This window comes from Diprion similis, chromosome 10 (genome assembly GCF_021155765.1).
Source record: "Diprion similis isolate iyDipSimi1 chromosome 10, iyDipSimi1.1, whole genome shotgun sequence".
In the NCBI taxonomy this organism is placed as follows: domain Eukaryota; kingdom Metazoa; phylum Arthropoda; class Insecta; order Hymenoptera; family Diprionidae; genus Diprion; species Diprion similis.
Genome location: NC_060114.1, coordinates 7,448,465 through 7,469,418, shown reverse-complemented (window position 1 = coordinate 7,469,418; position 20,954 = coordinate 7,448,465). Strand labels below are relative to the sequence as shown.

The 20,954-nt window shown below is 35.6% G+C and overlaps 1 protein-coding gene across 8 annotated transcripts in view; it reads left to right on the top strand.

Moving 5' to 3' along the window:
- The first annotated feature begins 1,873 nt into the window (after positions 1–1,873).
- The window catches only part of LOC124410813 (protein ECT2), a 37,482-nt gene continuing 18,401 nt past the window's right edge, over positions 1,874–20,954 (top strand). For 2 of the 8 annotated variants that reach the window (XR_006929625.1, XM_046889454.1), the window contains exons 1-15: positions 1,874–2,375; positions 4,476–5,215; positions 8,063–8,273; positions 9,290–9,425; positions 9,519–9,728; positions 9,983–10,129; positions 13,210–13,344; positions 13,575–13,818; positions 14,934–15,061; positions 15,127–15,523; positions 15,805–16,245; positions 16,418–16,572; positions 16,850–16,935; positions 18,245–18,337; positions 20,060–20,234. Coding sequence is in view for 7 of the 8 variants with exons in the window: in XM_046889454.1 (XP_046745410.1) it covers positions 5,149–5,215; positions 8,063–8,273; positions 9,290–9,425; positions 9,519–9,728; positions 9,983–10,129; positions 13,210–13,344; positions 13,575–13,818; positions 14,934–15,061; positions 15,127–15,523; positions 15,805–16,245; positions 16,418–16,572; positions 16,850–16,935; positions 18,245–18,337; positions 20,060–20,234 (2,625 nt within the window). In the remaining variant the exon portion in view is untranslated. Of the gene's footprint in view, positions 2,376–4,475; positions 5,216–8,062; positions 8,274–9,289; positions 9,426–9,518; positions 9,729–9,982; positions 10,130–13,209; positions 13,345–13,574; positions 13,819–14,933; positions 15,062–15,126; positions 15,524–15,804; positions 16,246–16,417; positions 16,573–16,849; positions 16,936–18,244; positions 18,338–20,059; positions 20,235–20,954 lie in introns of those variants that run through there. The other 6 variants (XM_046889455.1, XM_046889456.1, XM_046889458.1 and 3 more) reach the window with 6 other exon arrangements.

Sequence of the window (20,954 nt, the reverse complement as noted above, 5' to 3'; positions counted from 1 at the left end):
CAGGCCGTTCAGGGTCGCAACTAGTGTGGTGACAATAAAATATACGACACTTGCGTTGGTGTCGGCGTAACGTAACCGTCATCGTGACTCACCGTGATTAGCGAAACAGAAAAAGAAAGAACCGGGAACCGGCACTCGATGCATACACACGCTCAATTTTATTCTGCGAAGCGTCTCTCTCCCCCACAGTAGACTTGTGTGGCAAGTGTCAGTTGCAAATTGAATTTGTAGAAAAAGAGGGAGCGAGGATACGTTCTAACTATTCAAAACCCCCGCGTGACATGGAATTCGATAAACAATCGTTGCGCGCTTATTTGAAAATACCGAACTGAGCCGTCCTTAGTGGGTTCGCGGTAATCGTAATGGCATATCCAAAAGTGTATTCTTATTAGTTTATTGAACGAATAAGAAGCCTCAAAACCGTTGATGATATGAAAAACGGGTTGTGTGTTCGTCAAATCGTAAAATATTGGGAATGTTTAGATAGTCACGATTTGGCACTCACGTTTGGTTATCCAGCATCGGATCACATGATCGTCTACGAATTTTTGGACCAAATTGTGGTTCTGTGTGTTCATAAAAAGACAGTCTAAGTAAATTTTGGATATGGAATTTAAATGATCCAATCAGATTTGCAGATTTTAAGCTGACAGGCAAGCAGTTGATTTTTCAGTTGTGCGTGGAACGATGTGAACACAGCAGCACTGCCTAATTGCCAACTTTTAAACCAGACGGATAAAAAACCTTGTATCATTTTGTACAGGTGTATGTATAAAACATTATTAATTCTGTGACTCAAAATATTACAATCATGTGCACTCAAATGTATAGTGTGCAATGTTTTTAGCAGTAACTTATGAAAGATCAAATTAAAGGTGCACCTGGCACTTATCCGTTTACGCTGTTCAATATCTACTGTCTAAATGTTTCGGGATAAGTCTATTTATCTAATTTTCAACTTCAAACCAAGATTGCTGCCTTGAATGGAAAATTATTGAATCTATACCACCGGCCGCGTCGCAAATTAAAACGTTTCAGCGCGACGGTGGGGAGAAATACTCGAATCGAATCGAAGCGTCATATCGAAAGACTCGCGTGGCTGCGACGAGCAATGGAGATGAGTCGAGTGAACGTTGGGGCAGGTGATTAAAGCCTGAAATAAAAGAAAAACTAAGACGAGTGTCCCACGAGTCGATTCACGAGCCTTATGCCGTTGCAAACTTCATTACACTGTTACACCGTGTATGAAACTCTCTACTCCGTGGTTTCAACTAGGGTCAAAAATTTGAGAGAGAGAGCGTGCGAGTGTTGGTAGTGAACCGGGTGACCAGTGTGGCTGGCGATGCCGTGACGGTGACGATGTTGCTGCCGTCATTTTCGCCGTCGTAGTTTTCGTCCCCGTCGTTGCTTCGCTCGTTGTGAATTACTGCGTAACGAGAATCGGATTAAAACGCGAAAAACTAGAGCAACGGTGAAAAATCAAGATCGTTGTAACAAGCGTGGGAGAATCGTTACGCTCGTTTTGAAACTCTGTCTACAGCTTCGAAGGCGCAAGGTGACGGAAACAGCCAGCCAGCCAGCCAGGCACGACTTGAAGTGCGTGCGCATTTCTCTCTGTGTCTGTGTCGTGATCGCCAACTGCCAGCCATCAGGCGATTCGGATATCCCGTGAACCCCGGAGGCTGGGCAAAGCCGCGCTAAGGTCACGACTATATTCAGCAGAAGTTAATCACGTCAAGTTCGGCCCCAACACGATGACGACGACGGGATTCCGATAAGATACGCGACTCGTCTGTGTGGGTGAAAGTGTCCGTTGAATAATAAGAAGCTGCTGCTGCTGCTGCTGCTGTTGTGGTGCTGTGGTGCTGTGACTGTGACCGCGTGTCTGCGTGTTTTCTCATCTGGGTAGTGTGCAGCGTCTGTGGTTCTGTGCTGTGTGTTCCTAAATAATAATCATCATTACAATAATAATCACACGATAACGCGATAGCGGCAATAATAATAGGGAGGGGCGGGGTGAAAACACACATAGCAGAACAATTAATATACATCCATATACGTATGTGCGTACTCGAGGATGTGGTACATATATGTGTATTTATGACGTGTGTTTTAATTGTGTACACAGATTATCGTGGGTAAATAGTAGAGGCTGGATAAACGATTCACGTCAAATTATTCGTGCGTGTAAGAAGAAAATTTCTAACAGGCAGCATATATCCGAGGCGACTAATTTCGCAAGCGACAAAGATTGAGGTTATAATACCATCGTTGATCATCGATGAACCGTTCGTGAAAGCACGCGTCGCCCTTTAATTCGATTCGAGGTGTCATTGGAAAAATAATGGACTTTAAATGATCGCCTCGGAATGGTGGTACGTACTCGCTATAATAACGCAAATGATGATGATATTGATGTCGATGTCGATGAGTCTAGTGAATACAGTGCACTCAGTTTCCTCTCATCTTCGACGGATGAAATTTGGATTTGTCCATTCATCCAGTTTGATCGATTTCTCTCTTGATGATTGGCTTGTTTAAGGAGAATTCAACACTCGTAGTGAGGCTGAAACTAGCAACCAGAGACAGCAGCCAAACCTGTTAAACGTTTTGGAAATAGAAAACTATAGTTTAGTTTTATCCTCATAATTCTATAAATGTATCGGAGGTTCAAAGTATTTCACAAAATTTTGATTTTTAGAGTTCACTACCTTATTTCTGGTATCTGACTGCTAGCTTCAGCTTCGTACAGTCGTAAAGTCTACTGCAGAAACCTGAATTCTGTAAACTTATGCTTGTATCACTTGTGATAGAGTTGATAATGGCGTTTTACCAATCAGTTTACATATCTGAGAGAAAAATTGCCCTCATCACAGGTGATGAAGTCACGAAATCAAGCCTTTGCTCAAAAACATGGTAAAATGAAAAACGGGTGTACCATAAACATTGAAGAAAAGGTTTATCGAGTCAAAACCCCTGTAGATTAGTCTATAGGGTTTTTGACATTAACTTAGTCTGAAAATAAAGACATCGATCCATCTTAGTAGTAATTACAATGCAAAATTAAAATATCGAATTGGTTTGTTATTTTCACAGTTATTGGTTTTCAATTGTTTTATTGTCTGAAAGTTGTTCGGAAGACGTCTCATATAACTATCAGTTACCAATTGACGCTCAAGCTAGCTGGTAACATTCTTACGCATTGGCGGCAAAGTTGATTGCTTAACCTTTACGCTGCACAACGGGGTCAAAATGACCCTAAGACATGTATTCAAAATTTCATTTTACTAAAAATAACTAATTTTCCTTGAAATATAATAGTTAAAGAGTAACCCGGAATTTTTTAAGTTATTTAAATCAATATCTCTGTTTCTGCGCAGTCATTTTTTATGCGGGTTCTCCAGCGAGCCTGGTATGACGTAGTGTTGTACGCAGCGTGAGGGTTATACAGGTTAAGCAGGTGTCCTGACAGATCTCAACGTTGACGCGCATATCACTAAATATCGAAGTCCATGTATCTCAAATGCAAAAAAGGGCTTGGCAGCCCCATTTTACACACACACAATTCTGAACAAAACCACTCCAATACATTTTCATTTGACGCAGAAATAAAGAAACTGCATGAATGGGATCCCTACGAAATGGCAATAATAAATGCGTAGAATTGATGCCAGTTTTTAATTTCTGTGTAAAATGAAGATGTATTGCAGCAGTTTTGTTCAGAATTACGTGTAAGATGGGATTGCCAAATAATTTTTCACGTTTAAGATACGTCGATTTTCATATTTGGAGATACGTATGGCAACGTCGAAATCAAACAGGATACCCCCTTAACATTGTACGATTTCTTATTGAAAAGTTTTTTGGTGTTAGTCCTCCTCGTGTATTAATTGCTATCGTTTTATCAATGGTCAGATTCAGGATCATTTTTTTTTGTTTTTTTTTTTTTTTTTAGTTTTTTTTTTTGGTATTTTTCAAACTCTTTGCAGATATTAAAAGATGTGCTCTTATAGACAATTATCATTAAGTGTATACATAACATATAAATATGAAATTAATTATCAGGTCGAATGAATTGATAAAAATTTAGAAAAGTTCGTATTACCGAAGGTGAGAATTCTGTATGATTTTAACAACTAACTAGAAGAATTTGTCTAGGGTAACAGATGGTATTATCCCAAAAAATCTCTAAAATGAGAATCATTCTAAACTTCCGATTATTTAGGAAAATTGGAAGATTTGGAATTCTGATTATTCAAACTTTGCCAGAATTTGTTGAAAAATTCTTCGAAGTGATGAAATTTAACATAATATTCAATGTTTTATGACCGTTTTCGATTTAAAAAAATTTCCGAACGGCTTTTTCCGTCAAATATCAAAGGATTGTGCCATGTTTTTCGGACGACTGATGTACACGCGCTGAATCCCGCGAATTTGCCACGACTTGCAACGTGTTTACACCTTTTCCGTTTCAGCTGTTCCGTCGTCTCGACGATGACGACGATGATCGGGAGGAGCGATTTGTCGACGCGCGGTGGCGATTGCTAATGATAATCAACTAATCAACTGCTAAAAAAACAAGAGAAACCAACAACTATAAACTACCCGAGTGAATAGTAAACATATCCAATAAAGACATTGAACAGACAATCTTTTATAAAATCGCGTATTCTCTTCCTTCCTTCTTCTTTTTATTTCTTTATATCTTCTTCCTCTTCTCCCTGCCGCCTCTTTTCCGCCTCTGATAAACTAAACGAGGCATGCACCTCGATAATTGAATAGCGGCAGGAGGGGAGGACGCACCTGACGCGGATGTTCGTCGTCGAAACGATTCCGTCGAGAATTTGAATTAACGGAAATTGGGCTGTAATCGGTTGTAAAAAGAGCTAACTACGAGGAGAGGGGGAAAATTTGAATAAAATTGACATCGAACAGGAATAAAAAGAAGAGAATAAACAATATAAAAGAGGAGGAAGAAAGAGGGCGAAACAGAAGGCGCGAAGAAACAACGACGGACTTCTTATTTTCGGGCAGCCGTAAAAACGACTGCGAAATAAACGCCGGCGTACCTGGCTTAGCTGTAGTGTTGTTCTCTCACTCTACACGTTGACGACGCCGCCGCCGCGACGCGCGATTACTACTGCCAAAATGGAAGAGCAAAGCGTGCACAGCAGTACCAGTGATATAAATAGTGAAGAGGCGGCCACCACCGAACGTAAGTTACTTACACACTTTGTTGAAGACACACACGCGTGTCTATCCCTTCCTTCCTTCTCCAAAACTCTTCTATAAACTATAGTTAACGCGTGCTCGAGGCTTAGATTTACTTGTTTTAAGCCGATACTTCTGACCATCTTTACCGGCCGAGTCATTTTTGAACTCTTTGCCTTTTGGGCCATGTTCTTTAAAACTCAGGGACTTTTCTAGATTCTAGGATATATTAGAAAGAGAAATGATAATTTGGTCGTATTTTCATCATATATTAACGCCAGACAAACGAATCACCTTCGTATACTCAAAATAGATTTCATGGAAGCTCAGCAATGACTGAGTTTAACATGTTTTCTGAAAAAATCACAAATGTATCTTTTCCAAGAGTTATTTGTAAACACGTTAATACCTATTCGAAGTTTCGATTCTCATATTTTTTAGCAGTGTTTCTATCCTTTACCAAACGAAAAAGTTTTTTGTTTTATGCATTTTTGGGCCACAGTGGCCATTTCTGCATTGCATTGATTTTATACGGACCATGTCTGGGATCAACCATTCAATGAAAAGAATTGAGGATATTGCTCTTGAAACTATTCATGGAATTGGTCTCATCTCACATTGGTTTGTATCAAATCCGTGCAATGTAAACATGGCCAATGTACCCATAAAAGAGTAAAATTACATTCTGGCACTATTTTAACATCATATTGACGCAAGAAAACACATCATCACATTTACAGGCTTAGACTAGATTTTACAGAATCTCAGTCAAGTTTAGCCCAACATGTTTTCTGAACCAACCAGAAAAACAATCACTTGATTGGTAAAGACCGCTGTTACCTGTTCGTAACATGACGCTAGATTCCTACTTTACCAACAGAGATTATTGACATTACAGATTTTCAAAATTACCCTTAGACGCCTTAGTTAAATTCAACTTCTTTCTCGCAATCAATTAGTTGCAAAAAAGAAGAAAGCCATTGTGTCAAAATTTACAAGAAGATTGAGAAAAAATAATAGTCATCTTCATTAGTGGGCTTTGGAAATATCTTATAATCTCATATTCTGACCTTTAAAGATAGAATCAATTTGGTTTGAAATGATAATGGTACTAATGACAATGTCTTTTGACTTACATTCAACATATCAAAGTGATATAATGGTAGTAAATTGATCATCTTAGAATAAATACCATTAGTACAGATGTGTTTGGACTTTGTCAAAATGCATTCCATCGAATATAAATTAGATGTTTACATTATACAATATTTGAAACGTTCGTTGGAAATGATTATAATTTTTTTGCACATTCATATCTCATGAATGAAAAACATATTCTCCAGAAGTAAGCCCTTAGTGGGCCCGAAAAATTAATTTAAGGATTTTATGCATCGGTTTAACCCGACATCCTGTGACAATGATGACGATAAGTAAATTACAATGTCGTGTTTTTTTGACGACAGTGAGAGCGAAAACGACAGACTTGCGAGCTTCAATCGCGATGATAAGATAAATTTATTAAGTACGCATCCCACCTCTAATTTCAACCGAGTCATTACGGACCTGGGAGCCGATAATTTCCGAAGAGTCTGGAAATACGATTGAAAAACTGAGACACATTTATTTAGTAATGGTACTTATTTAACGCCTGCGCAACCAGTCTTATTTATCCATAGGGTTAAAATTTTTTGTTGCCCCAGACTCAGCATAAATTGAGTAAAGAAATTTTATTATTGCTATCAACTGTAGATACTTGAATATTCCATTGTTGAGACCGAAACTAAATTCATAAGTTTTGCTGTGCGTTTAACTTCTGTTGTAAATATATAATTTTCTTATTTTTCTTCCTTCTTGTTTACTCGCCACTGTTTCTCTTTTTTGTGCCGTTTACGCATAAACAAGGATTTTAATGGATAGATTAACTGAACCTCGATATATCGTTTGTTATTTTGTCATCAAATAAAATTATTAGTATATTTATGTATAGATCCATTTTCTAGACATTGATAATAGTCGGTAATGTAACATGTATTGTTCTCGTTTGTTGGAATGTTCTAAGTTTTTTTATTGTTATTATTGCTATCATTGTTATTCATCGGCGAATATTTAGATACGATTTCCATTTCTCCTTATTTCAAAATCTAAAAGGGACAAGGAAAATATTCTTTCTGTATTTGTGCATTGAGTGGTCAGTTTTATTGCCAGTGACGTTATCATTTCAAAGGCATATATCAAATTGCTAAGGCTCTGGAAATTGGAGTGTTTCAAGAACATTAGCTAAATTAACGCCTCATATATCTGCATGTTCATCTTTCTCGTTGTGCGATGTGATGGGAATGAAACATGAAACGTTAAACTCAAAAGGAACAAAACAAATTCAACTAAGCCCGAGTGGAGTAAAATGAAAATTGTCTAAAAAAAAGATCCTCGTACGCTATTGTTGCATCCCATTATGCTAATATAGTATAATAAGGCACGTACAACAAGCGCCGGAATTCTCTTTAAGTGAAACCTGAAAATGGTAATACGTTCAGAAGAATCTCCAAAAAAAAGAATTCGACGAGGAAATTTCGAATGTAAAACGTGATTCCGAATTCAATATTTGTACAGTTTTATTTGTAACCGCTTGTAAAGTAGATGGTCATTTTTTATCACTCACTAATGAAAACCGGAAGAAAAGTTTTCTTGGTATGAAATATATTTGAATTTATCACGTTCCATTCACAATGCTGAGCGAACAATGTAAATAAATTTTTATTTCCTCTCTTTTCTTTATTCGTCGATTCACCTATTTATGAATAAACTTCTGTATGATCATCGTTGTTTATTTTCTTCTTATTCTTTAACGCAGCTCTGATTATACCGAGAAAAAAACGAATATGTCTCGTCGGAAGCACGGGAGAAGATCCGGCCCTCGGAGCTGCTGCTCAACAATTCAGTGTTCCTGTACTGAAGTCGGAACGAGGGACGGAGTACGTGGAAGACACAACTTACTGCACTTATTACATACTGAGCAAATTCGAGGGTGCAGAGTACGACTCTCTCCACAAAACAGCTCACAGGTAATCCGTTGCGTGAAGACGAACGAATCAAAAGTTAGGAAAAGAGGAAAAATCGTTTATAAAACAGATCCCTTCTATTCAATCGAAATGATTCTAAGCAAATTCAAATAATGCCAGTTGAGATATCGAAAATTTTGAAAAAGGTTTTATAATTAGAACGTTTAGAGTACTCAAGCAACCGCGGTTTTTGGGCTCATTTTGCTCGTTTAACAAATCATGAAAAATTTTCTCAACAACATTCAAGGAATATTGAATTATAGTATAGTTGTTAAGTGCAATTGTAATTGTCGACGAATATCTGCTGTACTGTACTTACATAAATCTAAATTTATCCCATCGCTGAAGATCTATCTATTGATCGAAATGACTCCAAGAATATAAGAATTGGGTCTAAAACACCAATGTGTACGGATTTTGAACGCTCTGATTACAAAACCGTTTCTCAAGTTGTTGATATTTGAGCTTGAGCTATTCGAATCTGTACAAAATTATTTCCATTACAGATCTCCTAACTTTTGATTCCGACAATCCTACCAATGAAAACAAATAAAAAAATATATTTCTTACTTCGTTATAGAAATTTGTGTTCAACATTCAAATTGTGAAACTTCGTTTATTCATTGTTTTTTGCTCGCTTTCTCATCTGGTTCTTTCTCGGTAAGTGTTCATCATTATTTATCGACATTGATGAAATTGTCTGAGTTTATTTTTAGGATATTGAATGAAAAAGAATCAGAGAGTATTTATTTTGATTAAAAATCTGAAGTTATCGATACAAAAGAGAAAAAAAATCAACGGAAAAGTATTTTGAACTTAATAAAAATTATTCGCCAAGCTTCAATCGATTTGTTTCAATTCGAAGAAAAAATATTTTGTACAAAAAGCAGGAACACACCTTTCATTTTTATTCATACATTTGTAAGATCAATTTTTTTTCTTCTTTTAGCCAAGGTTTTCATCCATATAACAACGTATGTTATTTTATTTTATTCCACTGCATCCTTCGATTTGTTTAGAATACTGGGACCAACGGCACTTCTCCAATTGGCGGAGAAGAAGGAGTCCTTGCCAAGTATCAACAGGCCGATGTACACCCAATCGATGCTAGGAACGATTGTCGTTTTCACCGGTTTTAGAAAAAAGGAAGAACTGGTGATTACCGCGATTCTTTAATCTTCTTTGCAGTACTTTTTATTCCTTACTTTTTGCATTTATTTACTTGTGCAAATTACATTCTCATTGCAGACCAGACTGATAAACATGATTCACAGCATGGGTGGCAGTATAAGGAAGGATATGGGAAACAAGGTGACACACCTTATCGCCAATTGCTGTGGCGGCGACAAATACAGGTACGCCATTACCTTTAGGATTCCAATTATGTCCTTGGATTGGGTGACCGAACTTTGGGAGGCGAGGGACGACGTTGCCAGCATCAGTTCAAACGACAAACTGGTAAGCAAATTTTCAAACTCTTCGACTTCTGCTCGATTCAGGGCATTCACACTGCCTAGAAAACACGGAGGACTAATGTTTATAAACTTTCATGTTAATGCGACAGTCTTGGGTTGCAGGGAAATTTTTATTCCAAGGGATTAAGATAGTCGTAGAAATCTTCCCAATTCATTCTTATCACTTGTTTCATCTGGTATTAGTATTGACTATACTTTTCTTTCTCAACCCTGACGCGCTGACAATATTCTTCACAGATCGCAGATCACAAGCTCAAACCATTCTTTGGAGCGAAGGTGTGTTTTTTTGGTTTTCCTGACGACGAAAAGAAGCATATGTGCGAAGTGCTTCAACAACAAGGCGGGGAACCGGCTGAAATCGATGATCCAAACTGCACGCATGTGGTTAGTTAAAAATTTCACTTTCAACAAAGTTCTAATTACCGAGAATTCGACCCACACCAATCACGTGTCTACATGTATTGTAAATAGAAATATGGCTATGATTAGCTCTTGATGTAATTTTGTCGATATTCGCGTTCTTCACATTTTCAACATCTCTTACGCTATTTGTCGCAATGCTTTTTGTGACTGTTACCCTGACCCTAAACCTTTATTTTATTTTTTTTTTTATTTCCATTTTTCTCGCATGCTTGCTCTGCTCAGGTGACTAACGAAGACGGCGGCCAGACGAGTGCTTTGGATAAATCGAGAATCTCTTGGTCTCGATTATACTCAAACCAAGAGTTTAAATCGCTGACTACTGAAAGATCCCACGACGTTGAATCGAACCAGAACTTTTCATTCGCTTATTACAATCCTTACACAAATGAGAAAATACCAAACTCTTGTCCAAGCTCAATATCTTTAATACACTCGCAACGCTGTTGCAACTGCCTCTGTCATTTTTGCTTCTGCAATCACATATGCGAGAAAAATTCAACGACAGTTGAAAACGTCAGGCGCAAGAGACTGGCTGATGATTCTCCGTCTTCGCCTCGAGACAATTCGACAATGGAAAAATCCTACGTCACAGAATTTCCAAAAATCGGACAACATTGCCAGCGACGTCGCGCTCCCAAATATCCTCGATATGATTCCGCCATATCCTTGAACGACAGTTCAATCGTCGCACACGAAAATTATCATCCGGATGACTCCGGCTATCCTGCGTTCAATTCTCTGGGATCTAGTTTATTGAATTTGACCCAAATCTCTCAGTCTTTTGACAATCCCACCAATCTTAGTTTCGCGTCATTTCACTCTCCATCTCGAATCTTTTCCACAGTCAGAAGTTTGTCCAAACAATCTAAAAGGCTTCTCACTCCCAGGCGATACGTTTTATTAAAAAGGCACAGCTCTTGTGTCTCTGAATTGAAACAAACTGCAAGACTCGATTCAAATCAGAATAAAAAAATCTTCAGATTCTATTCCCATCCGAATTTATCCCAGAATTCTTACTCCGTGGAATCGTCGCCTCGTCTTTTACGGAAGAACAATTCTTTTTCAAGTCTACGTGACGTTGGCGACAGTTTTTATGCCTCTTGGACTTTTAATGGCTATCCTAAACAGGACGAAATTCAGAAAAATTCTTGCTGCTGCTGTTGTAATAGAAAACGATATCTTATGGAGTATTCTCGTCGTATTTTTGACGAAAAATCCTGTTTTAGTCTATTTGAATCGAAATTAAGCCTTCGAAATGGGGGCACAAAATATACAAGCCCGGTTCAATCCGCATTCGGCTATTCAAATGACCTTAAAAATCGGACGAACGAAGCTAGTGGAAAAACGAAGAGGGATCAGGAGAAACCAGTCAATTTGGTACATTTTTTATCTCCATTAAAATCCTACACGGTGTTCAGTGGTCCTGGAAATGTCCTTGAATGTTGCCTGTCCTTCAAAAGCCCTTAAAAAACCTGAAAATGTCGTGGAAATGTCCTTGAATTTGTTACGGATTTTTTTACTGGACTGGAATATCTTCGTGTATTCATAAATAACATCAATATCATTACTTACTTTTGGAAAGCTTTTGTTCTAAATCTCCGTGATACCAGGATACCATTTATGCAATTCATTGTCAATCGATAAAAATGTACTTCTACCCCGAATTGCATAAATGCAGATGAATTTCTTTCCATAAACGTCAAATTAATCATTCAACATTTTCACGATTTAACCCTATGTCTTTCTGGGCAACGGAAATTCTCTGTTAACTTGTGTGGTCATAGTGAAATAACGAAAAAAGGTCGGATCTGGCTGCTTTTGTAAAATCTGATAAGTATTTTCTTCGTTCAAGTTTTTATCAAGGCTCTTTCAGGCTTGTTTTAAAGTCTACTGAGGCCCTTTAGACTTTTGCCAAGACTCTCAAACTCTTGAAGCGTTTTACAGGCACTCGAAGTCTGGGGAAGTCTTTTCAAACCCCAAATGCGTAGACAAGTTGAGTGCGATTTCTCAGAACAACCAAATATCCAAAGACTAACATTTTTTTATCACCGTCTTTTTGTCTTGCCCCTGAAATTTGTCATTTAAGGGGATGACCTGATCGATTTCGACGTTGACGTATATATCTCCAAATATCGATATCCACATATCTCAAACGCAAAAAAGGACTTAACAGCCCCATTGTATACACAGTTTTGAACAAAAATACTCCAATACATTTTCATTTGACGCAGAAATCATGCAATTTCTTTGTTTTTGCGTTGAATGAAAATGTATTGGGTTGGTGTTGTTCAGAATTGCATGTAGAACGGGGCTGTTACGTCATTTTTTGCATTTCAGATACGTGGACATGAATAATTCGAGATATACAGGGTGTCTTATTTTAATCAATTCAATCAAATATCTCTAAAACCAAAAGTGTAAGTGAAAATTGTTTCAGACAAAAGTTGTAACGATCAAAACGGGAAAGAAGATAAGATTTTCCATAAGTGAACCCGCCAATTTCAGATAAAGGTCGACTTGGTTTTTCTAAACGGAACGGCATATTTCTTTCCCCGGCATCTCAAAGATGCTCTTTTAGATGACGGTGAAAAAAATATACTGTTTCACTTAAAAAAACCAAGTTCATCTTAATCTGACGCTCTCATCTTCTTTTCCCTTTCCAGCCTTACAACTTTTGTCTAAAACATTTTTCACTTACACTTTTGGTTATCGATATTCGACTGGATTAATTAAAACGAAATAACACAACATCCAAATCAATGAAGGCGCCCCCTTAAAACCTTTTCCCTGTGTATCATTACATGTATGTGAAGCACGTTCAATGTTTAAAAATGATGATATAAGTAAAAACAGCTAATAACACCTCAACATTCTAATTTTTGTACATCTTCCTAATTGTTTTCATGAATTTTCCCTATGTGTTTTAGCCCTGTTGTATTCGTCGTAATGTAATTGCAATTGATTAACAGAACTTTCACTCTCATCGATATTGTTTTTTATTTTGTTTTGTATCCTAATTCGATGTTTTCCTTATGATTTAGGTTGTCGATGAATCCAATGTTAATTCGCTGCCCGACTTGGCCTCTGTAAGAGCTCACATAGTAAAGGCTGAATGGTTTTGGACCTCGGTTCAAAATGAAGGCGCCGCATATGAGAAAGATTACCTCTTCGAAGATGTAAGCCAATTATGAATACGTTTTCTAAACCATGCATATTTCTCAGCACCGCTGAATTTCGATAAACTTTTCACATCTATCCCAATGTTTTGTTTCTTATGTTTTTGATCAAGAAAAAAGAAAACAGAAAAAAAGCTAACTCACAAAATACTTCCATCAAACAGATGCGACAATGAATAATTTCGCCAAATCTATTCCCTTCAATTTCAATCTTCTTCCTCTTTTACTAGTATTTGGAGTCTGTATTGTCTCCGATGGCGATGGCGAGGAGGGACAGCCAGGCAGCAACGCCCAGAACCGCTTCGACGAAAAGAAAGCGCAAGAGAATCGCAGAAACTTTATCTAGTCTAGTACAAAATGGTGCCGATTCGCCGGCAGTTCATAAACGACGGTCAAGTATCAGTGACGCTGGTCTTCTCAGCGTTAGCGGCAGCTTTCTTGACTGCACTTCGAGTCCCGACAAACAATTAGATGGTGAGAAAGTAGACTTTACTTGTCATTTTGCTGTTCCTTGAGTTTTCTTATTCTCTGCTAGCAATTTACAGGTCCTCATTTTTTCTTAAAATTCAATTTACACCGCATATTATGTGCATCTTTGGTTTTTTTTTATGTTTTCTTTTTGCTATTTATATTCTTTCGTTTTACAACTCGCGTATCTTCCTTCAAATTATATGGTTCAGTTTATCGGACAAATACGGATTCTTTTTGTCTATAATTTTTGGAAATCTCTGATTTTTTTTTCAGTTACTTCAGTTCCATTCTTGTTTGATCGATTCAATTCAATTTATCTTAAACTCGTAATCACGATTTCTCTCTATGAAAATAAAACCGAGTTTGACGTTGATTTAAAGAGAATAACAATTTTGAAACTGAGAAAAGTTCGATCGAAAAGATTAATTCTTTTTTCATCATTTTGCGCTTAAGCTTGCATGGGTAATCAAGTTGGATAGGAATATGTCCAGGATTCTTGCTTTCTCATTTTTAAAAATTTTTTTTCATTTTTTTTTATCTCACTCACGTTTAATAACCTGAGAAAAATTCATTCTTTCACTTTTGCTATTCTGGTTTTTATACAAACTTATATTTTCTTTGAATACAACAACTAAAACTGACTCTTTTGATTATTACTAACTATTTTCTTGCTTTTGTTAGGTTGAAAATAAAAATAATAAAATAACTAACATCAACTCTTTTAACTATGACTAAATTTTTACACTTCTTCCAAGTTAAAAAAGAAAACAATAAGGTTTATTTATTTGTTTAAATCGTTCTCGAATTTTTCTTTAATATTCGGATTTCTCTGCTGACTTGTTTCTCTACTTTCACACAAACATAAATATTTAAATATTCTGTGAAGAGTGAAAGGTGAAGCAAGAGTCCTGGTTATTATAAGTATAATAATAACAATAACAACAACAACAAAAATAACTCCAAGAACGTAGATTTGATTCTTTGGGTACAACGGTAATAATTTTGGTTGAATAAATTCGGGTAATTGGATTGATTGTGAAAAAACTAACTATATAATACGAACCATACTACGAGAGGGAAGAAACAGGGTGTTTATTTAACTACCGGTTAACCGACAGCAATTCCAGAGGTTGAAGCGGCGAGCACAGAAGCGGGAAGGAAAAATCTCTCGCCTAGGCATCAAGTTTTCTTAGAACTAGTTACAACGGAGTCAAACTACGTGGGAATTCTCAGCACGATAATGACGGTAAATTTCGCTGTTTTCCCTCAAGAGTTTCCCCGAATAACTCTCGTATTTTCATTTTCAATTAGCTCTTCAAAGAACCACTCGAGGACTTGATAGAAATGAGCGGCGAATTGTTGAACAGCACCGAAGCGAAGATAATATTTGGCAACTTTCCACCGATTTACGAGGTGCATAAAAAGATGCTCGAGGAGCTCAGGTATAACGCTTCACACTGGGCCGAAGACGTCAGCATAGGAAATATATTTTTAAAGTACGCGCCTGATTTAGTCAAGGCGTATCCACCGTACGTTAATTTCTTTGAGAATACTAAAGAAATGCTCGATCAGTGCGATCAGAACAAACCGCGCTTTCACGCCTTCCTCAAAATATGCCAAACCAAGCCTGAATGCGGCAGGCAGAGCCTTAAGGAACTTCTTATCAAGCCCGTTCAGAGGCTGCCCAGTATTAGCTTATTGTTAAACGGTGAGTTGAAAATTTGAATATGCTGTAACGAGTCAAGAGAAGTTGGGAATCGCTTGAATTTATTTTCAACTTTGTTATTTAAACAACTCGAAAATTAATGGACTGATCGAATTCGAAATTTCATTAGTTCTAAGTTGAGAGAAACTGTATCGTTTAAGATGAAAATCATCGAAATCCTTCGTTCTGTTCGTGAGATATTATTTCAACATTCTTTGGAATGATCGAATTGAAAACTTAACTGGTTCTAACTTGACAAAAATCTTCTTTACTATCATTTTCAGATATTCTTAAGCACACAAGTAAAAGCAATCCTGACCACAGTGCGTTGGAATTGTCGATAAGTAGTATAAAAGAAGTTATGACTTACATAAACGAAGACAAGAGAAAAACGGAGGGACAATTAGTGATGTTTGACATATTCAACGACATTGACAATTGTCCGGCTCATTTGGTATCATCGCATCGTTCTTTCATTGGAAAATGCGAGGTGATGGAATTGGGAGAAGGTTTGAGCGGGCGAGGCGATCATCTCGTCTTGTTCCTCTTCACCGATACTTTGGAAATATGCAAGAAACGGTCGAAGGCTTTTAATTCCCTGAAAAGTCCGAAGGAAGCCAACGGTCTGCATCCCACTAAACTTAGCCAAGGAAAACCGTACAAACATATCAGAATGCTCTCCCTCAGCACGATAAAAAAGGTCGTCGATATTCGCGAAACTGACGGTTAGTCTTACGTTATCTATTATTGAAAACGCTGAAAATTTAATATTGAAAAGGAAATTTATTTTGGAATGTAAGATGACAATTTTGTGTTTTGTCAATAAGCCTGATGGGTCAGTCTATTTAACTAAAACTTTGGTCTCATGTTTCTCCTTTTTCGTTCAACAATTTGCAGAATGTCACAAGGTGTTCGCGCTGATGGTGAGGAGTAATCAAGAATTGAAGGAGAAATTATTTTCATTTACGATAACTGATGAGGAAGTAAATAAAACTAATTACCTCAGAACACTCTGCAGGCAAATGGCTAATTCCGTTTGCAAAGCAGACGCAGTAAGTTCTATGCACATATTTTTCTTTCATACTATTCCTCAAATCTTCGTTGTTTATTTATATTTTATTCAAAACGTGTTTCGAATGCTTTTATTTTTTCATTCTTCATCAAACGTGCGACATTAAATTCTAGAATAATATGTGACGAATGAAATGAAATAAAATTCAGTTTTTTCAGTTGTTCACATTCGTCTTTAGCCCGACTTAACTGTTTTCCTATTTTCAATTTCGTGTTATCATTTTCTTTTTCCATTTTTTACATAGTTTTCTTTTTCAGGACACATTTTTAATCAGTTTGGATTCTCATCAGCTTGAAATTGACACGAGTGATGTAGCCTTAGGAACTTTAAGTAAAGCATTTAAGTAAGTTTTGTTTATTCTATCCTTTCACATCTATTTATTTTCGTTTTTGAAACAATTTTCATACATTTTTCTTTTTTTATAAATACACACAAAAACGTACACATGTTTTATTATCTCTCTTACTATTTCTGTCTATATCACTGTCTCTCTTTAATTATGAAAATTGATATTACATTATATTGCAGAACAAAAAAGATGCAAAAATTTATCTCTATCTTAATCCCAATGTAACATCAGCAACTATAATAGGAGTAATATTAATAATAACAGACAACATGACAGTACAATAGCAATGATAATATTATTATAAATCATATGTGCGCAGTTTTTTTTTTTCTTTTCTTTTCTGAAAATTCCGATAAATAATTTCTCCACGACTTTAGAAAATGTTGAAATATCTGTTGAAACTTGCACAAATTTACGAAAAACGTTCTAAGAGCCAGCCATACGGGTTAAATTCTCCGCAATTTTTTACGGGTCAAATTCTGGATTATCAGAATTTAATTGAAAATGAAATTATACTTCAACAGCTCGTGCCGTAATTTTCTTTGGCGTAAAATAATATTTGATATTCAAGGAGCTCCGAAAACCAGCGAAGAGTTTTAATAAAATTTGAAGTGTGTGTCTAACAGCGGCCATTTTCATTCTTGCGCTAAAGTTCAAGTTCGCCTGACGAATATAAGAAAACAAAAAAAAAAAAAACAAAAAAAAAAAACAGTGTTTTCCTTGCTTACGCCAACTTAAAATTGTCGGGAATAATTTTACTTCAAAAGTTTTTACCGTCGTAATAATATTTTTGTCACATAATTTATACATGACTTTTCATTCTCGTCAATTTAGTCCGCGAAAATCACTTTTACGTATATACAAGTGTTACACAAAGAAATCTGTACGGTTGACTCTTAGAACTTAGAACGATTTTGTTCAACCGGAAGTTGAATCGTAAAATCAATTATTCGTACGAAGTACATAACGATATTATGGAAAATCAAAATTACGATTGAAAAAGAAAAGAAAAAAAATTTTGTCTGCTATACTGAAAGTAAAAATAGTTTCGTTATCATCTTTAACTTTTGCTCTTGCTCACTATTTTTTTTTTTCCTTACTGTGTATAACTGTCATCTATTGAATTTTTCTTTCGATTTGCATACACAAACACAAACACACACACACACACGTTTAACTATATATATCTATATATATATATATATATATATACACACACACAGAGATATTATTTGTAAATTTCTTTGCATGTGCGATGAAACAAAACAATTAATGGGGCGTCGTACCCGCGGTTTGGTTGCAGGAGCCTATTTCATAACTTTTACCTGGAGTATATGGACCCGTATGTGTTCCTACTCAATAGCATGTGTGAAACCACGTTACATGTCCCACTGCCGTCAGTTTACAACCCAATTATCAAGGCTGATTATTTTTTATTTTTTCGCTTTTCGTCTAAAAACAAACAAACAAACAAAAAAAAAAAAAAACACCCTTGCCTTTACACCCCTTTAGTTGTTTTATTTTTATAAAATTTTTTTTTTATTTTCTCTAACCCTTAATCCCAACCACTGCCGCCGCTGTCTTAAATTCTGCTGATTTTATTTTTATTTATTTATGCATCATTCGATTTGTTAGTCTCATCTTGATCGTATTTCGTTTAGATGCTATTTTTTCTTTCGGTTAGACCTTTTTTCTTTCACGTGAGTTTGACTGTTTTAAAGGTGATATTTTACCATTCGGAGATATTATATTATCCTGCATGTTAGGTGTTTCGTTCTCCCTTCGTTTGTCGTTTTATTCTTCCAAATTTATTCAATTAACACTATCGTAGATCTCGCAGATAGAAAAACGTAGACAAAAATCTGCTGCGAGTCTTCTTTGAATTTTTTTTATTCTTTCTTGGAATTTTACAAGTAATATTCATTAATATTTTTTCCTTTTCTCTGTCCGTTTCTTTTTTTTTTTTTTTTTTTTTTTTCTTTTCTCATTGTTACATTTTTTTTCTATCTTTGACGTTATACGAGTTGAATTTCCTCTCTATCTGTTTTTATTTCGTTCTTTTTTTTTTTTTTTTTTACAGTTTCCACTTTTATTTTTTCTTCATTTTCTTATTACTTTGTTCAATAATGACAAATAGAAATGAAATTTTTGTCACAGTTTCGTAAATATTACGATGAAATACGATGTATGATCCTGAATTCTTCGGGATAAAATTATTTATTCATTAAATCGTTCATTTTTTTTTAACGCTTTTTGAAATCACCGCAGTGAATTTCTCACCACGTTTCACTCTCGTGTTATTTTTTTGCGTTTCTTTCTTTTTTTCCCCCCGAAGACTGTGGAGCTTGTTGCTGTTTTCTTCAACAGTTTCTTTCGTCGTTTGTGTTTTCTTTTTTCTTTTTTTTTTTTTATCACTTAAAATTTAATCTCAACAAAAAAGAAATCCTGGTGATATTTTTCTCTTTTTTAAGATTGTCAATAGAAAATCAAACATCGAGTAATCGAATAATTATTGTAAAATGTAAAATAATAAATCGTTAGGTGAAACGTGGTGGCACAGAACAAAAACAAGAAACAAATTAAAAAAAATTTCAAGCTTGAATCCTATCGTTTGTCGTAAACTTTGCTATCGCTGGGGATTGAAATTATTACGATTATTATTATTATTATTATTATTATTATTATTATTATTATTATTTGCGTAATAATAACACGTTTGATTAGTTGTAAACAGAAAAAAAAGTAAAATCGTTACAAATCAAATAATACAGTCTTGAAAAATATAAAAGAAAACAAACGAATAGAATTATCAGTAACACGTCGAAATATGTTAGATTAAATTAAAAGCAAATAAAAAAAAAAAAATATACCCAAGCGAAAGAAAAGTTTAAATATTTGCAATATTTAACAAATGAAATGAAATAAAGTAAAATAGAGTCAAGATGGGCAAATTATTGTTTCTCGACTACATTGAATTTATGTTTTTTCTCTTTCCGATTGAACAACAACAACAACAACAACTACAACAACAACAACAACAACAACAACAACAACAAAACGAACATAAATAATATACAACAAAACTGAAAACTGGGGAAAAATTAAAATGCAACGACAGGTTTGCTTCACGTACAAGGATGAAAGTCGGAAGGGCATTTAGTTTTAACAAAACACCGAGTAAACTGAAAAGAGCGATGTCGACGATGATGTCGCCGTTTGGATCGACCAACAGCCTCACGCCTGCCAGCCAACAACTTGCCCAGATGCGGTTAGCCAGCTGTAATAACATTAACGTTAGTTGACATTTTCATTTTGCATGGTTTAATCGTTCAATCGTATACTTAATATCGTTTCATTTACGGATCAATCGTTCAGACCGTTGGAATCGAAATTTAGACGAAGAGGAAAAACCGTTTAAAGAATCTAATTGCGAATGAAAAAAACATCTCTGCTATGCAATAGAAATTAATCTGAGCACATTCGAACAACGCAAGCCGAGATATGAACTGTTTTCGAAAAGATATTCTCATTAATTATTACGTAGAAATGCTTGAACTCTGGCGTTTTTGTACGATTTTAATGTTTCTCACTTTTTTTCCCCAGTAATCGCTCAGTGTCAAATTTTTAGAAATAATTTTCTTCACGGTGGATAAAACTTTATTTCTAAAAGTATGTTATAAAAGATGGAAAACCATTAAAATCGCTTTTTATAATTATACTGCAACTTGCAATACCTTCAATGTTTTTCTGACAATTTTTTTTACAGTCTGGTCAACGAGCAAAATGAGTCCAAAATATTAGAATCGGATAAAAAACACCGCAGTTTTAATATCTTGAACGTTTTGACCATAAAACTATTTCCAAAATTATTGATATCTCAAAATTTGTGTGATTTGAATTTGCTGGAAACCATTTCTTTCCGATAATAGTAATGTTCATTCGAGTTGACCATCATTTATGCAAATATCATTACCGGATATATTTTAAACTTACTTTTTTCTTTCCAACTCCAA